At 46.0% G+C, this 23,430-nt stretch overlaps 1 protein-coding gene across 7 annotated transcripts in view; it reads left to right on the forward strand.

The window, feature by feature from the left end:
* Positions 1-23,430, forward strand: part of DNAH9 (dynein axonemal heavy chain 9) — a 373,954-nt gene that overhangs the window by 193,039 nt on the left and 157,485 nt on the right. For all 7 annotated transcript variants that reach the window (XM_070061394.1, XM_070061395.1, XM_070061396.1 and 4 more), the window contains 4 exons: positions 7,902-8,067; positions 10,348-10,450; positions 11,035-11,274; positions 20,031-20,192. In XM_070061394.1, coding sequence (XP_069917495.1) covers positions 7,902-8,067; positions 10,348-10,450; positions 11,035-11,274; positions 20,031-20,192 — 671 coding nt within the window. The remainder of the gene's footprint in view (positions 1-7,901; positions 8,068-10,347; positions 10,451-11,034; positions 11,275-20,030; positions 20,193-23,430) is intronic.

Consider the following 23,430-nt stretch of genomic DNA (forward strand, 5'->3'; position numbering starts at 1 on the left):
GAGGATGGCTCAGGTCCTTGGGGCCCCTGCACTCACGTGGGAAGACCTGGAGGAGTCTCCTGGCTCCTGGCTTTGGATCAGCGCAGCTCTGGCCATTGTGGCCAGTTGGGGAGTGAACCAGTGGATGGAAGACCTCTCTCTCTCTCTCTCTCTCTCTCTGCCTTTCCTTCTCTGTAACTCTTTAAAATAAATAAATAAATCTTCAAAAAAAAAAAAAAAAAGGATAGAGGTAGTGACCATACAGGAAATGATAGCTCCCCAATAACTTCATAGACCTATGTCTATGCCTTACTGTTCAGAACTGTGTCACATGGCCACCTCAGACTGAAGAGGAGGTTTTGGAATGGTGTCCATCAGATATGATGGTATTCCCCCATTTTTACAAAATGAGAAAATTAGACATAGGTGTGTTTAAGTGACTTCCCTCAAGTTACTTCATTGCAGAGCTGTTTTACTCCATCAAGTTGTAACTGCCTTCTACTTTTATAAGACTGTAAGTTGTGGATTTGTTTTCATTTTTTTATATCTATCTATCTATCTATCTGAAAGGCAGAGAGAGACAGATGAATAGGCTTACTGATTCATTCTGCCAGTGCCCACGATAGCTAGGACTGGGCCAAGCTGAAACAGGAAACCGGGAACTCAATCTAGATTGGGCATGGACCCAACTACCTGGGTTATCACTTGCTGCCTCCCAGGGTTCGCAGTAGTAGTAAGCTGGAGTTGAGAGTGGGGCTGAGACACGAATGCAGGCACTCTGATCCACATCAGAATGCCAGCTTGGCTTCTGTCTATCTGATATCTACAACATGTGAACAGCTTCCCCTTTGATAGAAAATACAATAGGCCCTGCAGTCAATGGTCATTGAAAAACTCAACCTTCCATTGACTACCTTCCCCTATGTGTGCAAACCACAGGCTAAGAACACCCACCTCCCCAGCAGAGCGGGGCAGAGACTCATGTTCAGTCTCCATCCCCCTCCCCCAGAATTCCACAAACCCAGTGGCATTGCCCAATGAAGGAATGACCTTTTGCTGAGTAACAGTTGAATGATCACCCCCTTGGGTTTGGTGTGGCAAAAGATTATTTTAAGTTATTGCTGTATCTTCTGTAAAATCTCAGGCAAAGACCATTTTGCAGTTGGATAGATCTCTTGTAAGGATCCACAATATATGCCCTCTAGGTCTTAGTGCCTGGACAATCTCTGCACACAAGAGAAAGAGGATCTGGGCCAGTCATCTGGGCAGGCACCATGGCTGTAATTAAACACAGACTCAGTTCTGAGCTTTTGCACAAGCAGTAATTAAAGGGAAACATGAGATAAAATTTTATATGGTTGCAGTAACCATGTCATCCTCAATTACTGACACGAGTAAGTTTCTTCTCATTCTGTATTGTTTTGCTATCTCTTTTTAGTATTTGGCTTTTATTAGAAGAAAGATTTATTGATTTTGAAAGGCAGAATTACAAAGAGGCAGAGGCAGAGAGAGAGAGAGAGAGAGAGAGATCTTCCATCCACTCTTTCACTCCCCAAGTGGCCACAATGGCTGGAGCTGGGCCAATCCAAAGCCAGGAGCCAGGAGCTTCTTCCAGGTCTCCCATGTGGGTGCAGGGGCCCAAGGACTTGGGCCATCTTCTATTGTTTTCCCAGGCCATAGCAGAGAGCTGAATCAGAAGTGGAGCAGCCAGGTCTTGAACTGGCACCCACATGGGATGCCAGTACTGCAAGCGGCAGCTTTACCCACTATGCCATGGCACCAACCTCCATAGTATTTGTTTTTAAAATGATCTGTTTTATGTCTCTTCACTTACCTTTTCATTCTTTTTGAAAATATATATTTTTTAAAAAATAAAAGTATTTACAAAGGTCACAGACAAGATAGTTTAGAAACAGAAAAGGAGCAACAAAGAACTTGGTTAAGGTACCAGTGGACTCTGTTTCTGCAGAAAGGGAGAAGGCCAAAAAGCATTCCCGTGAAAATCATGAATTCTCTCACCATCCAACTGAGACTTGATTTACTGTTTCCACAAATATTTGAATGCTTAATTACACTAATTACATAGGATCTCAGATGTCTGAAAGTTTGTGTAAAATAAATTTCTTGTAACCTGTTCATCAAGAGCTGAAGGTTAGACAAAGCCTTCAAAGACCTAATCAGACTCTCAACCTCAAAGGAACACTGTGCATACTCTCTGATAGACAGACAGCTTTCTTCCACTCAGTGTCTTCCAGAAAGGAGATGACACACATGAAAGTTAAAGCATCAAAGATTTACCGTATAGTGGGCAAGACATTCTGCTTGGAATTACAGTGGGTTCAAAGTAGATTGAAATTGAAAGCAACACATATTTCAGACAACAGAGGAATCATCCCATAAATTTTGGTCCATCCAAATTATAGAACACAACGCAGCAATTAGCATCTTGATTTAGGAGGATCTTTATGATCCTATAAAGAGGTTTACGATATACTAAATGAAAGTAACATGTACAAGCACATTCATTATAATTCTGATACTATAGAGGAAAAAATTCTAACATAATAGACTAGAATAAAATACAAAAAATGTGTTGAAAGTCATGTTTACTGCTGAGTGACAGAATGACGGATGGTTTTCAGTTTCATCACTACCATTTGTGATGCTTTTTATCTTCCTAAAATGAAATTATACCGTTTTTATAATTTTGCGAAGTGCGCTACCTTTTTGTAAATGTAAATGCAAAGCTATTACAATATAACCAAGAAGTCTTAACACATGAAAAATTAGATAACATGAAGGAAAATAGTTCAACCACAGGTATACAAATCAGCTCAATGCAGAGTAAAACATGGTTAATTACTAATGATCTGTCAAAAATATGCTACAGGGGGCCGGCACTGTAGAGCAGTCGATGAACCTGCAGCCTGCAATGCTGGCAACCTATACCAGAATTCCATTAGAGTCCTGGCTGCTCCACTTCCGATCCAGCTCCCTGCTCATGCCCTGGGAGAGCAGCGGAAGAGGGTCCACGTTTTGGATCTGTTGCCACCCACGTGGGAGACTTTGATGGAGTTGCAGTATCCTAGTTTCAGCCAGGCCCAGCCCAGCCATTGTGGCCATTTGGGGATGGAGCCAGCAGATAGAAGATTTTTTCTCTCTCTCTCTCAGAGAGGCAGAGGCAGAGAGAGAGAGAGAGAGAGAGAGATCTTCCATCCACTCTTTCACTCCCCAAGTGGCCACAATGGCTGGAGCTGGGCCAATCCAAAGCCAGGAGCCAGGAGCTTCTTCTGGGCCTCCCACACAGGTGCAGGGGCCCAAGGACTTGGGCCATCTTCTATTGTTTTCCCAGGCCATAGCAGAGAGCTGGGTCAGAAGTGGAGCAGCCAGGTCTCGAATTGGCACCCATATGGGATGCTGGCACTGCAGGCGGCAGCTTTACCCACTATGCCATGGCACCAACCCCCAACATGAAGGAAAAGAGTTCAACTGCAGGTATATAAACCAGCTCAATGCAGAGCTTGAGCTGCATTGCTTACTAATGATCTGTCAAAAGTATGCTGCAGGGGGCCGGCGTTGTAGAGCAGTCGATGAACCTGTGGCCTACAATGCTGGCATCCTATACCAGAATTTCATTAGAGTCCTGGCTGCTCCTCTCTCTCTCTCTCTCTCTCTCTCTCTCTCTCTCTCTCTCTCTCTCTTTCTTGACAGAGTGGACAGTGAGAGAGAGAGAGAGAAAGGTCTTCCTTTTCCGTTGGTTCACCCCCCAATGGCCGCTGCAGTCGGTGTGCTGTGTCCGGCGCACCGTGCTGATCCGAAGCCAGGAGCAAGGTGCTTCTCCTGGTCTCCCAAGTGGGTGCAGGGCCCAAGCACTTGGACCATCCTCCACTGTCTTCCCAGGCCACAGCAGAGAGCCGGACTAGAAGAGGAGCAACCGGGACAGAATCCGGCGCCCTGACCAGGACTAGAACCTGGAGTACCAGCACCGCAGGTGGAGGATTAGCCTAGTGAGCCATGGTGCCGGCCTCTCTCTCTCTCTCTCTCTCTCTCTCTCTCTATCTCTATCTCTATCTCTATCTCTATCTCTATCTCTATCTCTCTCCCCCCCCCCACCCTCCATCCCTCCCTCTCTCCCTCCTTCCCTTCTTTCCTCCCTCCCTCCCTGTCACTCTGCCTGTCATCTAAATTGTGTGTAAAAAGGCTGTCTCTGAGTGAGATGAGGAAGCATTGGATTCCTATCCAAAGCCTGAGTTCTAATTCCAGCAAGGTATTAAAACTGCCTTCACCTCTGTGCCATTACTTGCAAAACAGCGATAGTAGCATTTTCTTTATCTATATCTTTAGATTCATTGTAATAATAAAATACATTTATTCAGCTCTTAATAAATAATTTTGAGGAGCAGGTGTTTGACATAGCAGTTAAACCACCACTTGGGACACCCACATCCCATATCAGAGTACCTGGGTTTGAGCACTGGCTCTGCTTCTGTTCCAGTTTCTTGTTAATGTACATGCTGGGATGCAATACTACTGTGATGGCTGCAGTAACTGGGTCCTTGCCACCACATGAGGGACCCAGATTGAGTTCCAAGCTCCTGGCTTTGGCCTGGCCCAGCCTTGGCTGTTGCGGGCATTTGGGAAGCGCAACATTAGATAGAGGAGATCGCTTTCTGTTTCCTTGTGTGTTGCTCTATGTGTGTGTGTCTCTACCTTTCAAATAGAATAAATTAATTTTGAAAAAACTTTAAATGAATAAATTATTTGAGCCCCCTACTATGTACTAGAAAATGTACTACGTGAGGTGGTGAGGTTATGTCAATGAGGAAAACTGCTGTCTCCATAGGGTCTATAATCTAGTATGTATGGGCGCTGATGATAATAATAAATAAGGTCAATAAATAAAAGGTTTAAGGAATTAAGTGGCAATAAGTGTTATGAAGACAAATGAAGCAAAGCCAGGACTAAGAAGTGTGGGTTTCAATTTGAGACCGAGTACCAGGGGAAGGCCTTACTGAAAAAATGGTTTTGAGTAAATAAATGCAGACCTAGTGCTAGTGGATGTAAGAAGCAAACTGTGCTGGCATTTGGAAGAAAAGGATTCCAGACATATGAAACAGCCAGACCGAAGGCCCTGGGGCAGCGAGTGACTCATGTATCAAAGGGGAGTGGCTAGAGTAGAGAGTAACAAAGGGAACAGCAGGAAAGAAAAGCAGAGGTGTGAGGTGTAAATAGAGGTAACCAGACTGGCCTTGGCTCCAAGCGAGGTGGGAGGCACAGGAGGTCTCTATGCAAGGGACTACAGGGTCTGATTTACACTTTACCGGAGTACATCCGGCCGCTGTTCTGAGAATAGAGTGGAGGGAGTCCACAGGAGACCCAGGGAGGCCATCGGGGAGGATAGGGTAGATACCAGGCGACAGCCTCACGAGATGGCAAAACAGAGCCGATGGACAACAAGGGCAGTGGCACGGATGGTGAAATGAGACCAATGGGGAACTATTAAGAGCCTAGGGTGATTACTGATGCCATAAACAAGAGTGTCAATTTGTTAAGTCAACAACAGGAGTCACTATGCACTTACTCCTCATGTAGGATCTCTGTCCTTAGTGTGCTGTACATTGAGATTTAATGCTATAACTAGTACTCAAACAGTATTTTTTCACTTTATGTTTCTGTGTGGGAGCAAACTGTTGAAATCTTTACTTAATGTATGCTAAACTGATCTTCTGTATATAAAGAGAATCGAAAAATGAATCTTGATGTGAATGGAAGGGGAGAGGGAGTGGGAAAGGGGAGGATTGCGGGTGGGAGGGACGTTATGGGGGGGAAGCCATTGTAATCCATAAGCTGTACTTTGGAAATTTACATTCATTAAATAAAAGTTAAAAATAAAAAAATTAAAAAGAAAAAAAAGAAAATCAAATTGCTCTTTAAATATAAGACGATGGTGAAATGGTGCCCAGCAGTGGCACAAGTAAGAGCACGGGCTCCACTAGGGCCTCAGCCCAAACCCCAAGCCGTGGCATTCAGGTCCGGAGAAGTTGAGTGCAGAATGGAGCAGTGAGTGCAGGCTGGCCGGCTGTGGGCTTGGGTCTCCAGGCTTGCAAACCATGGCACAGAACTCAGTCAGACATGGGGTAAGAAGGCCAGATTTGCTTAATGCCTTCAGCCTCACCCCTTTCCCTGGAACTCACAGCCACTTGTTTTCTCCAGTTGTGCCTGGAAACAGAGTAGCTCTACCCTGGCTGCGACCTGCAGCAGAATTCAGCCCAAGAAGAGATGGCAAATGTTTGTCAGTCTGTCCTGAGGCAGTCCTCTGTCTCTGGGCAGAGCCCATCATCCCCGATGGAGGTAGTCCAGGGCGCTCTAATGCTGCTTCTCGCTAACTGACATGCTTCTCTCCTCAGTGATCCTTTAGGAGCATAAAGATCTTAGTCAACCCAAATTACAGGGTCTGCTTAATTCCAGGGGTTGATTTAAATATCGTTGCCTTGGGAGGAGGAGGCACAAGTCTTCCCAAGCAGAGAATTTCCTATGAGAACAATTGCTCTCCAAAGCATGTCCTTGGCAGCCCATTAATTATATTTCATTTTGACAGATCTCGTATATAGTTGTTACATCTTTGGGGGTAGGGGGAGAAGGTGTTGGGTGATTAATTGGTTGATAGTGTATGTTAATTGGATGATAATTAAATTTAAATTTAATTCCTATTTGAAACACTTAATTTAACTCAGGGCCAGAAAATTAGAATATTCAAGCTTCTTGAATGAACTTGTCTTTCTATCTGTCACCTTCCGATGTCTGTTGACACTTTCTCCTTGTTTACAAACGTGTTTCTCAAGAGAAGAAATCAGATAGTGTTTAGAGCTTCCAGCTGTAATAATAAAAAAAAAAAAAAGTGTTGGTCTTGTAATCCATAAATATTTAATTGTTTCAAGTTGGAAAAAAAGTGTAAATACCCCTCACACTATCACTTAAGTTTGTTCTGAACAAGTCCTGTCAGACTGAAAACCATGGGGTTTGTTTCCTCCCCTTTGGCATAATAATTGAGGAGCAACTCCAGAAGACAGGCCCTGTAGTTAGTCTCCAAAGAGGCCCCGAGATGCCCCCACAGGGAGCCAGGAGACTGAAGGCAAGGCAGGGAGCCATCCACATCACTGGAAGCATTTGAGAAATTCTCTGAGACTGTCATTTCTATTTCCCATCAAGGAAAACCTCATGAGATAAACTCTCTGGGAGCACCGTTGGCAAAATACCTCCTGAGTCCCCTCCTGTCACCCCAAGGTGGAAGGGACCTCTGGCCAGCCCTGGGATGGAAGCCACAGCCTTCATGACCCTTGACCGTCTTATGTAGAAAGTTTTGGTCTACCTGGGATCCAGTTGTTTGTAGGTTTCCTTGAGGATTGAGTGCCTGGCCTTAGGACTATGAAAGGATCTTCAACTCCTAGGCTATGAATGAAGAAAACGGAGGACCACAATCCATCAGAAATAGCATAGCATTTAACATTTCCCTGCTGTGGTTTGAGTCCTGATGCTACCTTAGTAAAGTTCTTCTGAGCCTCATTCCTGTCTTCTGTAAAATGGAATGTATACCACCAGGTCTCACAATGATGTTGTAAGGATTGAATGAGCTGATAAATGTTTGTAGGCACCTAGCATGGCACACATACTAAGATGTCCAGTGTCTGGTGGGTACTGCCATCATTACTGCCTAGCGATCTTAAACTTTACCTTCTGATCCTACAGCATGCCCCAGTCTAGCAGTAGCTGTGTTGATGTTGTCATCATTGTCATCATGGCTATTGGTTACACAAACATGCAGGCTGTGCCTTAGGTTTGCCCTTGACTTCTATGCTGCCTCAGACTTGGCCTCTGAGGTTTGCCCCCCTCCCTTCCCTCACTAACTGGATCTCTCTCCCCAGCTGTCCTGGAGAAGCCTCTAGAAAAGAAGGCTGGAAGAAACTATGGCCCTCCAGGTAACAAGAAGCTTATCTATTTCATTGACGATGTGAACATGCCTGAGGTGGACACCTACGGGACTGTGCAGCCCCATACCATCATCAGGCAGCATCTGGACTACGGCCACTGGTAAGAGCACACACACAGGGGACATAGGCCAGGGGCAAAGTTCAAGGCCTGGATCCAGGCCAGTTCCAAGTCTGCTGGACTTACAGACCTCAGCTGAACTCTGGGTCCAGATGAGAATCCCCATGCTAACCCTGGTCTTCAGGGGATCCTCCACCTCCTGGACTTCTCTCTCAAACAGGGCCATTGGCAGGGGGGTGAGGGGAAAGCTTGTGGCTCAGCAGGCTAAGTTGTTGCTTGGGATGCCTGCAAACCATACTAGAGTGCCTGGTTCAAGTCCCAGCTACTCTGCTTCCTGTCCTGCTAGTGGGCATCCAGGGAGGCAGCAGGTGATGGCTCAAGTACTTGAGTCCCTGCCACCCACGTAGGAGATTCAAATGTAGTTCCAGGCTTCTGCTTTTGGCATGGCCCAACTCAAGTCATTGCATGCATTTGTAGAGAGAAACAGCACATGGAAAGAGCTCTCTCCCTTCCTCCACTCCAACAAATATATACATATATACATACGTACATACAGCAAGGCCATTATCCACATGAAGATTTCATCTACAGAAGCCACTGAGCCCCCATTTAAGAAAAAGCCTTTATTCTCCAGGCCTCAACCCCAAATTATTTTTTTCTGGAAGGACCTCCAAACCCCCAAAGCAGAATGATCCTCTCTAATCCCCGACCGTGGCCCTATAGCACTGAGAAGGTGCAGTGAAAACACTCACCACACTGTGTACCAACCACACCAGGGCCTGCAGACCTTCAGAGCCTCCATCTCCTCAGAGCAACCCACAGGCTGTGATGGGGTCTCTTGCAACAGCGTGGGTGTTGATGGCCTAAGGTCTGCACGCACCAGGAAAACAAAACTTGAGACAGGTTCAGTTATCCTTCATACCTCACATCAAGTTGGTTGCTAAGAGTGAGGAGTGGGAAGAGAAACTCTGTAGAGAAGGATTATAGTTAGCATGGGAACCTGAGTTGCCGTCATTTCCTCCCTACAGTCTTTATTGGATGTCTGTCAAATGCAACCACCCATAGTCTCAATACTGGTCATTGAGCAGATGAACTCTGTGGTCAAAATCAGAGACACACTAACTACTTTTACCCTATACTCATAGTCACAAACCTTACATGGGAAGTCGAAGTTTCCTAGAAATGCCGCCGTATTGTCGTAGTCTATTTTTTTTTTTTTTTTTGACAGGCAGAGTGGACAGTAAGAGAGAGAGAGACAGAGAGAAAGGTCTTCTTTTTCAGTTGGTTCACCCGTCAATGGTCAGCTGGTGCACTGCGCTGATCCGAAGTCGGGAGCCAGATGCTTCTCCTGGTCTCCCATGCGGGTGCAGGGCCCAAGGACTTGAGCCATCCTCCACTGCACTCCCGGGCCACAGCAGAGAGCTGGACGGGAAGAGGAGTGACCAGACAGAATCCGGTGCCCCGACTGGGACTAGAACCCGGTGTGCCGCCGGCGCTGCAGGTGGAGGATTAGCCTATGGAGCCGTGGCGCTGGCCTATCATAGTCTATTTACAAGTCCTCTCCCAGAAACGTGTACTTCAGATCATCTGCTCTCTCTTCAAACTTCCTAGTCCACCCAGCTCATAGCTTTGCCCCGTTGCTTGCTTCTACGTATGTACAACTTACTCAGAACCCCTCCTTTCCCACCTTATCTAAGGCACTGTCCGTCGGCATCTTGATTCTACTAATGGAGACCTAATTTCATCAGTTGCCCCCTCTGTCTCCCTGCTGCCTCCTTCACATCATTTAAAATTGCATGAATTCCTTCTATTGTGTTAAAAAACATCATTTCTAATAACCTTTCTGGCTCTCTTCCTCTACACTACCTAATCTCTGTATGCTGACCTCACTTCCTCATCTCCTGCTGTCTCTTTGATCCACTATTGTTTGATATATTTTCCCTGCACGTTACTGAGTTATTCTTGCTAAATTACTACCTGCATCATTATTTCAAAATCCAAAGGGCATCCTTTGGGGTCTGTATCTTTCTTATTCTGCCTGCAGCACTTGGTGTGTTTAGACATTCTGTTTTGGAAACTCTGGCTTCCTTTGCCTTCTGCTGTACCACAGAGTGGTCTCTCTTCCTAGACTGTTTCTGTAGATGCTAACTGCCTTTGGAATTTATCCTGAGCTCTTGTCTCTTCTCAGTCTCTAGCAGTAGATCTAGACTTTTTTTCTTACCAAACACAAGAGCCGTGGGATACAGACTACCTCACCTTGACAGAGCACCCATTTACCTTGGCCCTCACACATCTCTCACCTGTGCCTTCTGCTGGTTCCAGGTATGATCGGAACAAGCTGTCCCTAAAGGAGATCATGAATGTGCAGTATGTTTCCTGTATGAACCCAACTGCAGGGAGCTTCACCATCAACCCACGGCTTCAGGTAAAAATTACAGATCTGGGTGGTTCATAGGTCCTAACGGTGCCTTATCTGGGCTGATCTCTCTTGATAATGAATAATAGTTGGCCTTTCCCCATCCAGCCTTTCAGAATGGCAAATCAAATAGGATGCTCAATTGCATTTTTAGAGGGACTGAGAAACTCCCAGAACCAAAATTGTGAGGCTTTTAGAACTGGAGTGGTCATAGCGTTCATGTGATCAACTCCCTATCTCTGTAGATGAGGGCATTTCAGAGACATGAAGCTGTTTTCCCAAGGCCATAGGGATATCCAGTGTCAAATCTTCAGGTCTGGACTCAGATTATCTGAGTTCAAGATCAGCTGTCTTCCTATTAGGCTATGTAGATATCTTTGACCAGAGGTCCAAAGCCTATTTTCACCACCACCACCCCCAACAGTGATTTTTTTTTTAAGGTTCAACCTAAATTTGGGAATAGCATGAGAAACTTGAGGATAATGTACAGAAAATGTTCATTACTTTATCCAAACCCAGGAGAGGTGATTTCCACTCAGTGACAAAGGGCCTCTGGCTCATGTCCTCCCCATGTGCCTTTGTGTCCCATGCAGCGTCACTTCTGCGTGTTTGTGCTCTCCTTCCCGGGAGCAGATGCCCTCTCCTCCATCTACAGCACCCTCCTGACTCAGCACCTGCAGCTTGGAAACTTCCCAGCCCCCCTGCACAAGTCCATCCCCCAGCTGGTCCACCTGGCCCTCACTCTCCACCAGAAAATCGCCACCACATTCCTGTCCACTGCGATCAAATTCCACTACATCTTCAACCTCAGAGATTTTGCCAACATCTTCCAGGTGAGTGCATTTGCTCCAAGATTCCTCGGTCATGACCAGGAGACTCCTGTTACTAATAAAATGAGTAGTAAATGCCGAACTTTTAAGCAAAGGCACAGTTCATATCAAGTTGTGAACATAAGCAGACTGCCATGGGATCCAGGAGAAGAGACCTCAGCAAAACAGAATCTTGTTTGTAAATCAAATTATTTTTCAGTAAGTGGAATACACTTCTGAGTCAGTTCTTTTGGGCTGAAGAAGGTTCAGTATGCTGGAGACACTGTTATACAGATATTCCACAAGTATAGAGGAGTTACCTTCCAGTAAGCTCATTGTAAATTGAAAATATCTACAGATATTGGGGACTAGTGTTTTGGTACAAGGGGATAAACCACCACTTCCAATACTGATATTCCATATCAGAATGCTGGTTCGAGTCCTGGTTGCTCTGCTTCCAATCCAGCTTTCTGCTAATGCACTTGGGAAAGCAGCAGAGGATGGTTCAAGTACTTGTGTCCCTGTCACTGATGTAGGAGACCCAGATTGAGTTCCAAGCTCCTGGCTTCAGCCTGGACCAGTGCTGGCCATTGTAGCCACTTGGGGAATGAACCAGTGGATGAAAGGTACCTGTCTCTCCTTCTCTCTTTACCTCTGTTGCTCTGCCTTTCAAATAAATAAATAAGTCTTTAAATTAAAAAAAATCTCCAAATTGAAAACACATTGACTATATCTAAGCCACCAAGTATCACAGCTTAGCCTAGTCCAACTTAAACATGCTTTGGAACACTTACGTTAGCCTACACTTGAGAAAAATCATCTAATAGAGGGCCTACTTTATAATAGAATATTGAGTATCTTGTGTATTGAAAATAGCAAACAGAATCGTTGTATGGGTATGTTTTCCCACCATCACAAGTGGAAAAACTGCTAAGTTGAACCACAATAAGGCAGAGACTATCTGTATGATGATGTCAGTTTCCTGGGTGAGAAACTGACACAAAGGAGGCTGTTGTTGGGGTGCTGCAGGTTAAGCTGCCTCCTGCAAAGCCGGCACCCCATATGGGCACTGGTTCGAGTCTCAGCTGTTCCACTTCTGATCCCACTCCATGCTAATATGCCTGGGAAAGCAGAGGAAGATGGCCCACATGCTTGAGCCCCTACTGCCCACATGGGAGACCTAGATGGAGTTCCAGGCTTCTGACTTCAGCCCAACCCAGCCTTGGCCATTACAGCCATTTGGGGAGAGAACCAGCAATGAAAGATCGTTCTGTCTCTCCCCGCTCTCTTTCAAGTAATTCTGCCTTTCGAACAAACACATAAATTTTAAAAGAGAGAAAAAAAGAAAGAAGGAAGGACAGAGAGAGTAAGGAAGGAAGGAAGCAAGGGAGGAAGAAAACCTTCTCTAGATCCTATCCAATGTTCTTGAGATGTCAAAGAAAGTTCCCCCAAAGCATGCAAGAAAGCTTCCTGCATCTCACATCTTGATACTCTTAATAGGCTAGCTGCCAGCCCCTGGGATGACCCCAGTCCTAAAAACTCCAGGTCCATGTGCAGTCTCTGCCCACCGCTGCTTGCCCCATCAGAACCTCAGAAGACAGCCCAGCAAACCCAGGCCCTCACCTCCCCAGGACAGGTGCAGCATCCTCATGTAGTAGAGACCACAACTCTCCCAGCCTGCAGAAAAGTCTGCAGGAGCTCCTTTCCAGAGAGACCCCTCCCCACGACAGCAATGAGCTGTTATGGAGGGAAGAATGCCTTTTACACCGAGCAGAGGCCGTCGGCACAGGGAAGTGTCAAAGTGAAGTGACGTGACCCTCAGCATTGAGCACAGGTACTTGGAAGTTGTCCAGGGCACTGGCTGTGCGGGTAGGACTCAAAGCTCCAAACCCTGATGTGGGGAGCAACTTGGACTAGACTAAGTTACTATTAAGACTTATTCTATGCATCTGCTCTCCCACAATATGGCGCTGGGAGGGGAGTGAACAACTTCTACACAGCTGCCTCCAGTTCGACCAATAACCTGCAGGAGCTGATCCTGCTCCTGATTGGAGGAGAGCAGCGTACTCGGCGTGTGGGTAGCAGAGTTGGGATTGGTGGAAGAGGACTATAAAGGAGGAGAGAGACAACATGCACCAGGAACATCTAAGGGGAACATCTGGATAACATCTGAGCAGCCCCCGAAAGAGCCGGCTGGCGGTGTGCCACTCCCCCGCGGAAGTGGGGAAAGTGGCAGGGGGAACCGCCCCTCCACGGAGGTGGAGGGGTTGCCAGCCAACCCGGGAAGGACCAGCAGCAAACCTGGGAAGGGCCGAGCAGACAAAAGAACAGCGCAGGGTCCTGTGTCGTTCCTCCGCGGAGAGGGGGAGCGACACGTGAGCCCCACGTTCCAGCCAAGACTCCAAGAAACAGCATCCTAACAATGGTTCCCAGATCCAAGAGCTGTGCACCAGAAAGCCTTAACCAGAAGGTGGAGCCACTAAGTCTGGGAGCGTGGAAAAGTTTGAGCACTCAAGGAGGCTGGCCTGGGATAGCACTCTTGTCTCAGAGGTAGCCCCCAAACACGAACTCATTTTAAAACTATGGAACCAGGGACCGTGTTGATTTGCGGAAGAGCGCACAGCTGTCTCCAGTGAGGGATCTGAAACGCAAGTGTTCAGGTTCCTGGTCAAGGCTCCTTTCCAGCACCCCAAATCATCCTCTTCATCCAAACTTCCAGTGAGGAAAATAAGCAAGTAATGTTCAGGCAGCAACACACCCACAGCAGTAGGCCTGCAAGGCCCTCAGCTCTACAGCTCTCAGGCCTGGAAGTTGCACAGCTTGTGCTGACCTGACCTGTTTGTTGAGCTTTAATTGAAAGAATTGGGCCGGCGCCGCGGCTCAATAGGCTAATCCTCCGCCTTACGGCGCTGGCACACTGGGTTCTAGTCCCAGTCGGGGCACCAGATCCTGTCCCGGTTGCCCCTCTTCCAGGCCGGCTCTCTGCTATGGCCAGGGAGTGCAGTGGAGGATGGCCCAAGTCCTTGGGCCCTGCACTCCATGGGAAACAGGAAAAGCACCAGGCTCCTGGCTTCGGATCAGCGTGATATGCTGGCCACAGCACGCCGGCTGCGGCGGCCATTGGAGGGTGAACCAACAGCAAAAAGGAAGACCTGTCTCTCTCTCTCACTGTCCACTCTGCCTGTCAAAAAAAAAGAAAGAAAGAAAGAAAGAAAAAGAAAGGAGAATTGTTTACCCATCCCTCTCTCTGTTTTCTCTGCAACCCCAGGAGTGGGAGTGCTAACACCCACATTTTCCAAGTGGGAAAGGCAAAGTTAAAGGCCATTTGAGCAAACTTGGGTTGCTCATAAGAAGCAGAACTAAAGGGCAGTTGGGTCAGTGACGCTCCTTCTATCAGACAACCCAGCCTTAGCTTCTGCCTGGACAGTCGCCTTGTCGCCTGCACAACCTGCCATCTAATCCTCACAATAACCCTTTGGGACAGACATTATTGTCTCAATTCAACAGCGGCTAAGAAAACTTACTAGGGAGTAGTTGACAGCACAAATGGTCAAGGAGGTAGGAAAGCAAAAACGGTGTTGTGGCATGAGTGCTTCCTGGTGGGGACAGACAGGGGTGGAGGGGATCTGGTGAGAGGTGCAACTGGGGAGATCATTCAAGACCGGAGTGGGACCTAGGAAGCTTCGACCTTAGTCTGTACTGAGAACACTTTCAGAACTCAGTTCTAAGCCTTTACATCTATCAACAAATTTAACCCTCACAACAGTGGAGAGAAGGTAAAATACTGACGATTCTCAATTTAGAGAAGACTAATCTGCTACAGACGGATCCGATACCTTGAGTGTGATGACCATGCCCATCTGCGGCCCTGACAGCCACCACTAGAGTGCTCATTCCTACTGCATAGGTGACTCTGGGGCCACAACAGGCTTCTTAGGAAGAGGCTATGCTAGTCCAACGGTGTTTTCACTGACAGTCAATGCCGTGTCAAGGAGGAAGCAGAGAGCAGAGACATTGGAATGGAGGCTAAGCCTCATGCTGTGCCCCAGCCCCTCACCCTGGCCTAAGCAGCCTGAGTGGCAACCCCCTGGGCTCTGTATCCCTGCCTGGCTCCTGCACCTGCCAGCTGTCAGTCACCTGCTACAAGCGTGGGAAGGTACATCCCCCTCTGGAGCAGCTGCCTTCCTTTACCCACACAGCCCCTCACCCTCCTCCTCCAGAGAGAAGTTTCAAACTCAGAGCTTGGCCACTGTCTCCCTCTGCTCCCTCCCTCCCTGACTGCTGAGTTGAAGCCCTGATGGAAGAGGTTAAGTGGCTGGTTGGATGCCCAGCAGGAGAGAGGCACTGCTTAGACAGCAGCACTCTTGCTTTCCTTCATCCAGCTCGATCCAAGGCTCTGTAGTGCAGAGACCCTCTCTTCACTTCCCTCACTGTGTCCAAATCAGAAGAGAACCTGATAGCAGTCTGAGTAGCGGAAATCATTAACGGTTCCCATCTCGGGGCTGCACGTCACTGAAATGGTGCAGAGTTTGCACTTGACATGCTCACATGTACGCAGCCCTTAATTGTCAGTCTGCCTGGCCATCCAGCCATGACAGGGTTTAGAAACGTCAACTCTGAGTTGGCCTCACTGTCACACACAAACTCCCAGAAGTCAGAATCCCTGCCTGGCACTTTCCCCTCCCCTCCCCATAGAACATACCTCAGCATCCTAGGAGAGACAGCAAGGAGAAAGAGGCTGAGACACACAGCAAGTTCTCGAAAAAGCTCACAGAGAGATGCATATTATGAAAAAACTATCCGTAGATTTCAAAAAAAAAGGTTCTTCACCAAAATAAACCTGTGTTTTCCTGGAATCAAAAGAACCTAGTGGGAGTCCTTTTCTCTCTTAATGAACGTTTGTTAAAACATAACAAACAGGAGAAAAGCTCACAGTCAGAAAGCGGAGTTTGGTTAATTATTTCAGAGTAACTGCAGCTATCTAACCACAACTGCAATAAAGGAATAGAACCTTCCCAGCATCTCAGACACTCCTCTCTCACTTCCTCACGTCCAGTCTTTCCTACTCCTGCCAGGGCTAAATACTGTCTGCACTTCCAGTGCTATGAATGACTTTGACCTGTTGTAGAACTTTATATAAATAGGATATATAGGGAACATTGCTCCATCACTATTATGTATATTATTAGCTTTTTTTATCACTAATATTTGAAACAAGTTACTTATAAAGGAAAGAGGTTTATTTCTTTTTTTTTCTTAAAGGTTTGTTTGTTTGAAAGTCAGAGTTACACAGAGAGAGGAGAAGCAGCGAGAGAGAGGTCTTCCTTCCATTGGTTCACTCCCCAATTGGCCCCAACAGCCAGAGCTGCGCCAATCTGAAGCCGGGAGCTTCTTCCGGGTCTCCCATGCAGGTGCAGGGGCCCAAGCACTTGGGCCGTCCTCCACTGCTATCCCAGGTGATAGCAGAGAGCTGGATTGGAAGAGGAGCAGCTGGGACTAGAACCGGCATCCATATGGGATGCCGGCACTTCAGGCCAGGATGGTGACCCACTGTGGCACAGCGCCAACCCCTGATGTCTTTTTTCAATGTTAAAGAAGTTAACAGTGGCCGGCGCCGCGGCTCACTAGGCTAATCCTCCGCCTAGCGGCGCCGGCACACCGGGTTCTAGTCCCGGTTGGGGCACCGGATTCTGTCCCGGTTGCCCCTCTTCCAGGCCAGCCCTCTGCTGTGGCCCGGGAGTGCAGTGGAGGATGGCCCAGGTGCTTGGGCCCTGCACCCCATGGGAGACCAGGAAAAGCACCTGGCTCCTGGCTCCTGCCATCGGATCAGCGCGGTGCGCCGGCCGCAGCGCGCCGGCCGCGGCGGCCATTGGAGGGTGAACCAACGGCAAAGGAAGACCTTTCTCTCTGTCTCTCTCTCTCACTGTCCACTCTGCCTGTCAAAAAAAAAAAAAAAAAGAAGTTAACAGTGGCTGGCGCTATGGCATAGCGGGTAAAGCTGCCACCTGCAGTGCTGACATCTAATATGGGCACCGGTTTGAGTCCCGGCTGCTCCACTTCTGATCCAGCTCTCTGCTATCGCCTGGGAAAGCAGTAGAAGATGGCCCACAGCCGGCGCCACGGCTCACTAGGCTAATCCTCCGCCTTGCGGCGCCAGCACATGGGGTTCTAGTCCTGGTTGGGGCGCCGGATTCTGTCCCGGTTGCCCCTCTTCCAGGCCAGCTCTCTGCTGTGGCCAGGGAGTGCAGTAGAGGATGGCCCATGGGAGACTAGGAGAAGTACCTGGCTCCGACCATCAGATCAGCGTGGTGCGCTGGCTGAGGGTGAACCAACGGCAAAAGGAAGACCTTTCTCTCTCTCTCTCTCTCTCTCTCTCTCTCACTGTCCACTCTGCCTGTCAAAAAATAAAAAAAAAAAAAAAGAAGAAGAAGAAGATGGCCCAAGTCCTTGGGTCTTGGGCCCCTGCACCCACGTGCAAACCAGGAAAAAACTCCTGTTCATGGCTTTAGATCAGCACAGCTCCGGGTCATTGTGGCCATCTGGGGTGTGAACCAATGGATGAAGATCTCTCTCTCTGCCTCTCTATAGTCTACCTTTCAAATAAATAAATATTTTTTAAAAAGTTATAGATACTATCACTCAAATATTTCTTCTGCTCCACCTCTTTCCAATGTATGTGAGACCACCCCACTAATGTCTCTTATGTCCTTTATGCTCTTTTCTTTACTTTTAGATTTTTTGGCTTTGATTCAAACTGTATGTTTCATGCTGATTTCTCTTCCTATCCACTAATTCTCTCTCTCACTGTTTCTGTTATGTTTTAGCCTTTCTGGTATTAATTTTACTACTGTGAATTAGGGTCATTTTAGTTCAATAAGTTCCATTTGATTCACTCACTCTTCATCCTGTCTTCAAATTTCTTACTCATATCAGAGAATTTCAAAAAGTTCACACAAAAAAATGAATTAAAGGAGAACTTTGTTTTGGTGCAAAGATTTTGAAATATGTGCATAGTATTTTGCTGGTATTAATGAATAATGAAGAATTGTTGAATGATCTCTTTTCTTCTAAGACAAGAAAGGAAGCAATAAAAACAAACACAAAATAAATGAGTTTGAAGTTAGAGGACTTGCTGGAATTTTCAATGAAAAAGAAGGTTAGGACATTGGCTAATAGCCACAGAGGGAAATGATGGAAGAATTTTAAGAAAATGGTAAATATTTGGAACCATCTCTGTGGCATACAGGAAGGGGATGCAACCAGGTAACAGTAAATGGATTATTGACCTGAAAAGATTAGCTATATGCATTCCAGCTCTTTGTCATAGTTCTGAATTTACACAGCCATTTGCTACCTCCATCATGTTTTTTTTTTTTTAAAGATTTCTTCTTTTGAAAGGCAGAGTTACAGAGAGAAAGAGGAGAGACAGAGAGAGATCTTCCATCCACTGGTTCACTTTCCCAGATGGCTTCACTGACCTGGGATGGGCCAGGCTGAAGCCAGGAGCCAGAAGCTTTTTCTGGGTCTGCCATGTGGGTGCAGGGGCCCAGCCACTTGCACTGTCTTCCACTGTTTTCTCAGGCGCACTAGCAGGGAGCTGGATCAGAAGAGGAGCAGCTAGAACTCGAACTGGTGCCCGTATGAGATGCTGATGCCATAGTCAGCAGCTTAACCTGCTACGCCACAGTGCCAGCCCCTCCATTGTTTTCAAAATGGCAGTTTGGAATTGACATATAACAGAAAAGCCACCTCTCCCTCCCTGTGAGGATCCAAAATATAGTGGCTAAAATTTCAGGCACTAAAGTCAGGAAAACCCAGTTTCAAAAATTTTGTGATTTTGAAGTAAAGCAACTTAATGTATGATATTGAGCAACTTTTCTCTCCTCCTCAATCCCAATCCCAATCCCTGAACTACATAAAATGTATGTCATAAAAATTGTTTCATAGGATCATCACAAAGTTCAAAGCATTGTTTGGTAAGTTTCTTGGCCAGTGCCTTTCACAATACTGGCTTCAATAAATTATAGTGGTTGTAGTTTTATGATGAGAACAAAATAAGAATTTCAATGTATCGAGTATGTGAGATGGGCAATACTAATTTCCTTAGGTGTGTTAATCTGAATTATTTCAAGACCTTTAAGAAGTCAGCATTATTCGTCCTGTTTGAAAAGTGAGCTGTCACGTGCACTGCCCAAAATCACACAACTGCTATTGTAGAAGTGACAGTATTAGAGGTCAGTTATGTCTTCCTCCAACACCTGGATCTTTCCACACAAGCTCCCATTCAGAAGTGCTCTATATACTCCAGGGAGCTTCTCCCAACCCATCACCCAGGGCTGGATAAAAAGATTTCATGAAGTTCTCCTAGCTATTGTATTTCTGAATTTTTAAAAGATTTATTTATTTGAAAGTCAGAGTTTTGGGGAGGAGGGAACAAGGAGAGAGAGGAGTGGAAAAGAGAGAGAGAGAGAGAGAGAGAGAGAGAGAGAGAGAGAGATATCTTTCTTGGACTGGTTCACTTTCCAGATGCCTGCAACAAATTCAAGAGCCTGGAACTCCGTCTGGGTCTCCCACATGGATGACCATGGCCCAGGTACTCGGGCCATCTTCTGCTGCTTTCCCAGATGCTTCAGCATTGAGCTGGATCTGAAATGCAGCAGCCAGGACTCAGTTGCTCCAGTACGGAATGTCAGTATTGCAAGCAGCAGCTCGACCATGCATCACAACTCTGGCCGCATGAATTGTTATTAATGTTATTTTTCTATATGTTCTCCTTGAAGGGCATTCTTTTCTCCTCAGTGGAATGTGTAAAATCCACACATGACCTAGTAAAGCTCTATCTGCATGAATCCAATCGGGTTTATCGGGATAAGATGGTGGAAGAAAAGGACTTGGATCTTTATGATAAAATCCAGACAGAAGCACTTAAGAAAATTTTTGATGTAAGTATTGCCCTGAAGATTTCTTTTACATCTGAAATATAATGATAACTGTGCAAATGGCTACCCAAATAATAACATCTAGGCCATTAATTGGGGAAAGTCAGAGATTAGATAAGGGAAGAAGTTCTTTCATTATTTCTTCCAGGTGAAAAATGTTGGGCCACGAATAGACACAAACTCATCACAGAAACTCTGTGTTGAAAAGGTGCATAGAGATCATCTGACCTACTGTCAGTGTGGTACAAAGTGACTTCAGTAGCATCTCCCAGACTGGTCATTCCAGATGAGGTCCAGCATCCTTGGGGTTACACAATCTCATCTTTTCCACAGCTGCCATTTTGGAATTGCTAATGACTTGAAATTCAGAGCAATTTTGAAATTTGGAGAAATTTAAAAAACAGAGCTCTTTTTTCTAATAGTAGTTTAACACTAATCTTCAGTCTATTTGACAAACTTTCAGACGTTGTCAGGCCATTTATTTCATCTTTCCTGAATCTTTTCTTCCGTTTGCCAAATAGTCGTAATCTTTCTATCCATGTCTAACATAGGTTAGCTTCAAATCCGGAGAACTTTCATATCGTCTTGATTATTTTCCCGTCCATTCTTCCCTCCACCCCTGAAATTGTGATACCTGACTTTCATCACAGGACCCAGCTGGGTCTTACCAAAAGCAGGATCATCCCTCGCATATTTTATATACTGCATTTCGCTACCATGTTCCCCAAAATGTATCCTGCTAAACGTTGTACTACAAGTTACTCCTTGGACAGAAGCTGTCTGTAATGAAATGAGTGGAGAAAGTGCTATATATTTTATCTGTCTCTTGGAAATTCACAGTGCATTTAGCATATTAAAGCCCAGAATCAAGAATAACCCTATTTTATACACCGTGTCTTAAATGTATTAGACCCTAAAACTCATTTTTCATAAAAGCTATTAATAATTCATATAATGAATGGTCCACAAAATATGCCTTGGGACACACTGATAGTGTTAGCACAACCTGAGATCATATTATATTTCTTAATGTCAAAATTATCCTGCATTTAACACTGTTTCTTCTATTCATCAGAGCTCTGTATGTTCCACATTTACTGCATGTTTGTCTTCTCTTATACTTAGAAATATTCAAGTCTTGTAAAGTTTACAGTGTTTTTCCTATACTCACTAGGTTTGGTTTATTTCCATATCTATTCTTCATAAGATCCTAACTCCTGTAGAGCCTACACAGCCTTTTGGAATGTTTTGACAGCATTTTAAGCAGTGTATTTCAACCTGCTTTTTACTAGGTCAAACTTTCTAAGTTCTTCTCCCATCACTTCTATGGGGCCTGATGTGAGAACTCTGACTCCTTAACCGCCCCTCTCTTAGCACTGTAGTGCTGGCTAATTTACATATTCATTGTTAGCTCTTCCAGTGAGGCTTGGCTACTTCATCAGGTGACCTGAGCTAGCACCTTAAGGTAGACTCTCAGACTCTGAAATAAAGCCTGTTATGTGGGTCTTTCTATGAAGGCCACGTCCTTTTGATTATAGATCCAGTATCATTAATCCTGCCATCATCTTTCCCCAAATGCTAGCCTGAAGTGACTTTGTCTGCATGCAGTCTTCACACTGGTATCAAGAAAAGGTTGCCAAATTTCCACGAAACAAGCAATACAATCCTGTATCCACCGCTCAGGGTTTCAACTGCTCTGCTCCACGGTCCTGTGTGAAATAACGTCACTATTAAAGAATCTTTGATTCACTGTGTCAGTTGATCTTCTTTCTCCCTTCTACCCAGCATGGCTCTGATCATAAAATCGGAGACTTGTTTTGTTGATCAAAGAGTCTTTGTCAACCTTTTCAAAACTATACTTTTGTTCCTCCTCTGCTGGATTGTCAGTGTAAATTGACTGCCATCGGAACTGGTTCCAAGTATGTCAGCGCATTCTCAAAGTGGGTAAATGTATTCCCACATTCCTTCCTGAAATGCTTTCCTAAGCCAACCAGAAGAGCCCTCCTACATTGCATTGACACCTTATCCAAATGCATGTGCATTTTTTGTTACTGTCTGACAAAACCAGAAAGGTTTGCTTTCTTTGGCCATGAAACCATGTACAAAATATAATAACTCCTTGATTTTTGAGGGCTCTTTCCAGTCCTTTCTTCTTTTACCCAAGCAGCAGTCCTGGTTTCTCTATAGCATCCATATGGTATTGCCGTCATCACTCTCCTAATTAGGTTTCATGAACTCCCTCTCATGGTCTTACAAGACTAAATCCTCCCCCACTCCCACTACAGTGACTTTGGCCCTGGGCAGTCCTTCTGCTGGTGAAGGGCATGGCAGTTACCTCTTTCCCAGGTAGGTCTTTCAATCTGAACTTGAGGAGCAATGAATAGCAGACAGGGATAGCTGTTTATACTGACATGACTTCCTTCCTGTGTCTCAGAAATCCTGTTCCCTTTTTGGACATACGTTCTCTAGTACTTTTCTTCCTACCTTAAGTCCCAGGTTTTTGGGTTTTGACAGGTGAGTCGTTCCTTATGACTCCTCCCACATGAATTTAAAAATTAGTTCCCTCTTCAATATAAATTCAAGAATACATTGCAGTGAAGAGACAGAGACTCCATGTCTTTTAAGTTAATTCATGTTTGACATTTATTTAACACAGTAACTCAGATTTCTCCTGTGGGCGAGATTTGACACACAGTAAGTCCATATCCTTAGGAAAGCTTTATCAATAAGGGATTCTACTGTGAAAGCTTTCAGGATGCTAGGAAGTCCCTATAAGTAAGTCAGGCACCTAAGGATGGCCAGCAGCACATTCTTTTATTTTTTTTTTTATTTTTTATTTTTTTGACAGGCAGAGTGGACAGTGAGAGAGAGAGAGAGAGAGACAGAGAGAAAGGTCTTCCTTTGCCGTTGGTTCACCCTCCAATGGCCGCCACGGCCGGCGCGCTGCGGCCGGCGCACCGCGCTGATCCGATGGCAGGAGCCAGGTGCTTCTCCTGGTCTCCCATGGGGTGCAGGGCCCAAGCACTTGGGCCATCCTCCGCTGCACTCCCTGGCCACAGCAGAGAGCTGGCCTGGAAGAGGGGCAACCGGGACAGAATCCGGTGCCCCAACCGGGACTAGAACCCGGTGTGCCGGCGCCGCAAGGCGGAGGATTAGCCTAGTGAGCCGCGGCGCCGGCCCCCAGCAGCACATTCTGTCCCTCAGGACAAATCCAGGAAGCCGGCACTGGCAACGTAGAGTG

Source organism: Oryctolagus cuniculus, chromosome 17 (genome assembly GCF_964237555.1).
Source record: "Oryctolagus cuniculus chromosome 17, mOryCun1.1, whole genome shotgun sequence".
NCBI classification, from domain to species: domain Eukaryota; kingdom Metazoa; phylum Chordata; class Mammalia; order Lagomorpha; family Leporidae; genus Oryctolagus; species Oryctolagus cuniculus.